Source organism: Sturnira hondurensis, unplaced genomic scaffold (assembly GCF_014824575.4).
Source record: "Sturnira hondurensis isolate 20B ecotype Veracruz unplaced genomic scaffold, ASM1482457v3 Scaffold0000780, whole genome shotgun sequence".
NCBI lineage: Eukaryota > Metazoa > Chordata > Mammalia > Chiroptera > Phyllostomidae > Sturnira > Sturnira hondurensis.
The window spans coordinates 7,951,167-7,957,167 of record NW_028073411.1 but is presented as its reverse complement, the minus strand read 5'-3'; the positions used below and the strand labels follow the sequence as shown (position 1 = coordinate 7,957,167).

The 6,001-nt window shown below is 41.7% G+C and overlaps 1 protein-coding gene across 5 annotated transcripts in view; it reads right to left on the bottom strand.

The window, feature by feature from the left end:
* Positions 1 to 1,440: 1,440 nt before the first annotated feature.
* KCNIP4 (potassium voltage-gated channel interacting protein 4) overlaps positions 1,441 to 6,001 on the bottom strand; it is a 926,001-nt gene continuing 921,440 nt past the window's right edge. For all 5 annotated transcript variants that reach the window (XM_037045012.1, XM_037045024.1, XM_037045023.1 and 2 more), the window contains 3 exons: positions 5,196 to 5,300; positions 4,480 to 4,542; positions 1,441 to 2,367 (listed from right to left, as the gene is read on the bottom strand). In XM_037045012.1, the coding sequence (XP_036900907.1) occupies positions 2,320 to 2,367; positions 4,480 to 4,542; positions 5,196 to 5,300 (216 nt within the window). In that variant the 3' untranslated portion in view covers positions 1,441 to 2,319. The remainder of the gene's footprint in view (positions 2,368 to 4,479; positions 4,543 to 5,195; positions 5,301 to 6,001) is intronic.

Genomic DNA, 6,001 nt, shown 5'->3' with positions numbered 1-6,001 from the left:
GTGTTAAAACTCTTATATGTGTTCATTGATTTTGTTAGGCTTGCTTGTGTTGAACAATTAAATTTAAAAAGGTTTTGAAATTTACAGGCATCATTCTGAATATTGATGCTGAAGAAGCTGACTCTGGATCATTCTATAAGACAAAGGAGTAGAAGAGAAATAAAAAACAGGAATAAGACCTTCCATCTTAAAGGCAAGAATGGAGCCCATGGAAGATCCAGTAGTCAGAGCAAATCCATGCCAGATCCGCGCCCTCTGACACTGCCTGAGGGATAGGGTTAGGGGTCGCGCTCACATAAGGGCCGCCATGCCCTGTTCCCAAAGTGCCTGAGAAAACTCTGTGCTCCTTCCTTGCAATGCCTGGAGTGAGCTCTTTGCAGGCTCACTTTAGACAGTCTCACAGCAGAAATTTAAAAGCATGAAAGGAATTTCTGAAGTGTCATCGTTGCTGAAATGCTCATTCTCCTTCATGTCTTTTGTGCTTCCTGGGTCCCCATCTGGTGTACACTTTCCTCGGGCCTCACCTGTCGCATCCTCAGGTCACATTGCCTAGAACATCTGCCTGCCCCCAGCCTCACTCTTACTCTGCCTCGTTGCCCTCAGCACCACCCAAGGGAAAAAGACATTACAATCCAGAAAATGCCATAAGCAAAACCATTTTTAATCTAGTAATTATCAAGTGGGTTAGAATGAAAACCTGTAAGATATGGTAGAGTTATAAACATTTTATTTGCTTTTATTTTTTCTTGAAATACAAAATGCGCACGTCGAGTTTACACAAACACGCGATGGCGGGTTTCAGTGTACATGTATTGTACTACTTTGCATTTCTACACTGGTGATAGCAGGCAGCTTTCCACACCCTATCTCTCCACCAGAATAGATACCTGATTGGTTGTCGCAAGGACAGGCGCAAGTCTCCTCCTGTAGCCTCTGGGTCTCTGTGAGATTTCTGCAAAACCGAAGCTGTGTGTGTCTTTAGTAATGTGGCAACTTGACGGTTGTGGCTTAAGTGTGTTAAAAAGAATCAGCATTATTGGAGTTTGATGATAAGCTAAACCATAACACAGTCCAGACAAGTTGCTTCGCACTTGTATTCATTTTCAGCTACATTTGGGTGTCTGAGTTTTCACTACAATGGAATCACTGGTGTTTTCAAAGGGATTTTTGCTTGTTTCCAGCACACACTGGGGAGATGAAGGTTTCTTCGGCCCTGATGGCATGTAGTTTATAAAGGTGCCATGGAGAAGTCAGGGAAAAGGATGCAGTAGGCTTTCAATGCTGTTAAAATTTACTTCTTTTTTCTAAAGGATTTGATTTATTTTTAGACAGAGGGGAACAGAGGGAGAAAAGGAGAGAAACATTGTGTGGTTGCCTCTCATCCGTCCCCTACTGGGGATCAGGCATGTGCCCTGACTGGGAATTGAACCGGCAACCCTTTGGTTCACAGACTGGCACTCAGTCCACTGAGCCACACCAGCGAGGGCTAAAATTTACTTCTTTTTAAGCATTTCTGGGTACTGGAGGACAGATATCCTGACCCTTTGCATATGCCTATAGACATCCTCACTTTGTCTCACACCTTGGACTTCCACTTAATGACAGTAGAAAACAGTCAACCTGGAAGATTGAACAAATCCAAAATTATATGCATCGTCTAAACCTTAGCTGTAATACGTATTTATGAAAAATTAAGAAATGCTTATTAAATAAGCTATTAGGCATATGTTGACATTTGGTGTTAAACTAATTTTTTTATATTTGAAAAATGCCAAATAAATGGATATTTTGAACAGAAGGTAGCAAACCCATAGAAACTGGGACTATGTGTTTGCTTTCTTCAATTGTGGTAATCCTGTTGACTTAAAGTACATGAACAGAATTGCAGCATGAAAACTAATTCCTGGAAATTAAATGCACATGCCACTAGTTTAGAAAACCACTTAAAATCCTGGGGTTGAATACATACAAATGAGTAGCAAAAAATAGAATACATTTAAACTCACTGATAATATGAAGGTCTTAATAATTTCATGGTTAAAGTACCAAGAAAACTATATGCCAAATTCTATTACTTTTGAGAATTCCCAGGGTGTGAAATGACTGAAACCATCCCATGAACTCAGTGGCATTGTGAAAAGGATGCAAAGTTAAGAGTGGAAAACTCAAATCTTTTGGGACTTGCTTCATAATAAATAAAGCTGGTTTGCATAATATGCCTCAGTGTAAGCTGAGCAATCTATGCTAAAAGTGGGAACTCCAACTTTTAAGTGTGGTTGAACAGTTCACATTTGTCTGATCGAGGGTATATTTGACAGGTTAAATCACATTTTCAAAGAGCTGCATGGAGCGCATTATGTTTTCATCCTGTAGGGAAAACAAAACAAAACGGGGGGATTAAATTCAGCATATTTGCAAGGGAAAGTGCAGTAAACCCTCCCGTAATGTCACGGGTAGGTTTTGGACTAAGGGAAATGATGTACAGAGAGAAACAAGGGTGAAGTTCCTATGGCATCTCAACATTATAGCGAAACAATGTTGAAGGAACGGCACTGAACGAAATGACTCAGAATAAACACGGAAGGAAATGATGTTATTTGAGGACCCACTACCCGTTGTTTTCCTCTAAACACCGCCTATCTCCAACAAACCCCTCCACCCCCAGCTCAAATACTCTTTGCACATGTAAACAGCGTTCTGTCCGTGCTCCACATAGACAGCGGGAGAGCCCATTTTACGTTTTGTTGAGTCTACTAGGCTTTAAATATCTCACTGAACTAATGGTGTTAATAGAAGATATCTCTCAAGCCAGAATGCCAGAACAGAAACTAGAGAGTTAAAGAGGGCAAGTCGAAGTGAGCAAATGCCAACTTTGGCATTCCAGGTGGGTCACAGACCTGCCCATGTAGAAGGAAACAGGTTTGGGTGCCAGTTAGAGGCAACTTAATGAGGAATGGCGCTTGGGGCTTTGGGACATGTTTTCAGTAGCTGCAACTTTCCCTGGATACGTCAGGGCCAAATCTGTGTTGCCTTTGGGAGCTTTTCAAAGTGAGTTGTCTCTCAGTGCCAGAGGGAGAATTGTTTGGGGAAAACCATTGCCTGGTGGCTGACTTGGTGCAGCATATTCCTCAGAAACATAAGGGACAGACTCTGGGCATTACGTGGGCACGTGGAGGTTGTTATGTGAAGGGCATTTGGTGAGCTTTCTATAGTAAGGGTATATGATGGCCGCACTAACGATGACGTCCGCTCCTAGGAGCCAAGTCCCAACAGCAGCGTCAAGCAGGTTGGCGCCATCAACGCAAAGCTCTCCAAGACCACCTGCTTGAAATATGAGTATGGAAACAAGCAGGCACCAGGAAAGGGAAAGCTTATCAATTTTTAAGTGGAGAAGCTAAAGCACCAGCAAACTTCATCCATGTTTTTAAAATTGTTCATTGTGGTCGTAGCCACACATGAAGACAAATAATTCTAGGGAAGCTAAAACTGGCCTCCCACCAGCCAGATTTCTCCTCTGAGAGAGATCACTGCTCTTTGTTTTGTGTGCCTGAGGACTACTGCTGCTTCAGCCATTTCTTATCCACATGCATTAAAGCAATGATGTTGCTCTTAGAAATGGACCCCAAGCTTGGGCTGTGATGAATACTTAGCTGTACCAGAATTCTAATGCTATGGAGATATAATAGACAACATATATGCTGTAGGCTAAGTCCAGGCAAAGAGCAGTTTAAATCTGATGCAGCTTTTTTTGGGGGTAAAGATTTTATTTATTTTTATTTATTTATTTTAGATTATTTTTAGACAGAGGGGAGAGAGAAAAAGAGTAAGACAAACATCAAAGTGTGGTTGCCTCTTGTGCACCCCCTACCGGGGACCTGGCCTGCAACCCAGGCACATGGCCTGACTGGGAATTAAACCACCTGCAGGCCCTTTGGTTTGCAGGTCCGCCCTCAATCTACTGAGCCACACCAGCCAGGGCTAAATCGCACGAGTTTTATTCTCCATACGAGTACCCTCTAAAGCAGGGGTGGCAAACTATTTTCACTGGGGGCCACATCAGCTTCGTGGTTGCCTTCCAAGGGCTGAATATAATTTTAGGCCTGAATAAATGTAACGGCTCCTTAACAGTTAAGCGAGAGCTTGATGCCGCCGCCGAGTGCCCGGAAACGAGGCGCGGGGCCGGATAGAACAAGGTGGAGGGATGGATTCGGCCCACGGGCCTTGTGTTCACCACCTGTGCTCTAAAGGGTTCAAGGAACAAAAACTCAAGTCTGTGTGCAATGTTTGCATCTGCAGGGCTTACCCGTGTAGCTGTGGGCACTCTACCGGGGCTGGTTAGTTAACGTAGAAACCGGTGGTGGTTTCAGAACAGTGGGCTTATCTCGGCTCTGTCACCGTGGGAAGGTGGAGGCTGGCTTCTAATGCCCAGGCTAGCTGTTATGAAAGCAAAAGGAAAGTTCCTTTCCTACCATCACTTACTTTTTGGCAGCTTTCGATGAACTCATCTATAGTAACAACTCCGTCTTTATTTTTGTCCATTTTCTGTTCAGAAAGAAAAGAATGAAATTGTTCATTACCCTGTGGCGATATCCTCACACCTGATCCAAATGAGCCGCAGCTGACGTGGGGGGCGGGGCAGGGGAGAAGCAGCCCACTGCTTGTTTCATGGGAGGAACTGCTCCAGAACACAAACTATAATGTCTCAGTGACGGGAATCATCTGGCTGACTCCTTTTAGGCTCTTCCCTTGCCACCAGTACGTGGGGTAGATCTGGAGCCACTGACTTGGCCTTTAGCTATGCCAGAGCTCAGGTACTGCACTGAAACGTTCAGAACCTTTGTCTTCTCACCTGTTAAATGGGGCTAATGAGGATTTATGACCTCATAGGGTTCTTGTGAGAACTGAATGCGACACCCCCCGCCAAAAAACGACAAAAAAGTGAATCATGGCAATTGCTTCGTGTTTTGTCTAGATACAGCACGAATGTTCAATAAGTGTGGTCATCACTATTATAATACCTTCAAAATCAAAATGATTAAATTGGTAGGATGGTGTTATTTTCTATTGTTTTATCCCTTTCATGAAAGTCTTTTCTTTACATTTTTTTGAATTATCATGAGACTTTGAAAACAAAAAAAAAATTTCCTCTTAGTTTCTCTCCCTGTTTCTCTCTGACTTCTTTTTTGCAGTCCTACCTGGAAAAACGTCTCCACGTGTTGTCTGGGAGCGTCTTCTTTGAGGACAGGATATGTGCATTTACCCATCATGTCATATATTGCCTTCATTATGTCCAGCATTTCCTGAAAAGCCAAACGCACGCCCATGAGGCTGCAAGTAATACCACCCTGAGAAGGTTTTACAGATTATTTCTACTCGATTTCAAGTTTTTCACGTTTCTTTGGTTCTCCATTAAATGTCTTTTGGTTGTGAGGAAAAGCCAACAGCTTTGTGCATTAGAAGCAACAGAATCAGGATGTTAGAAATATTTCTGGTCTTGGTTTGCAAGTGAAGTGAATTCCCGCATATCAGACTTGATCAGAAATATTCTGGTTTAATGTTTGGGTTTCCGTAGATTTCACACAGACTATCTTTGTTTTATTGAATTATTGTAGATCTTACATGGTTATTATCAATTTGTTTATTGAGAATAAAGTATAACTCCACATAATGAGAATTATACTAAAACTAAGTTTCAAAGCTCACTAGGATTTTCACTGTTTTTTTTTTTCTTAAACTACAGCTTTAACTGAAGAAATTACACATGTAGACCAGTTAAACGACCCTGGAGTACACCTTAAAATTGTATTATTATTTTATTAAAACAAAACCTAGTTTTTGATTTACTTTCAATCTCGGTGACAATGATATCTAATTATTTAGACATTCGGATTTATTGTTTCACATTTGTTTCCTTCTTATTAAATTTTCCACATAAAAGAATCTGGATTGAGTTAAAAATAAAGATATAATATACATTTCTTTTTGAGAGTATTTAGTTCTA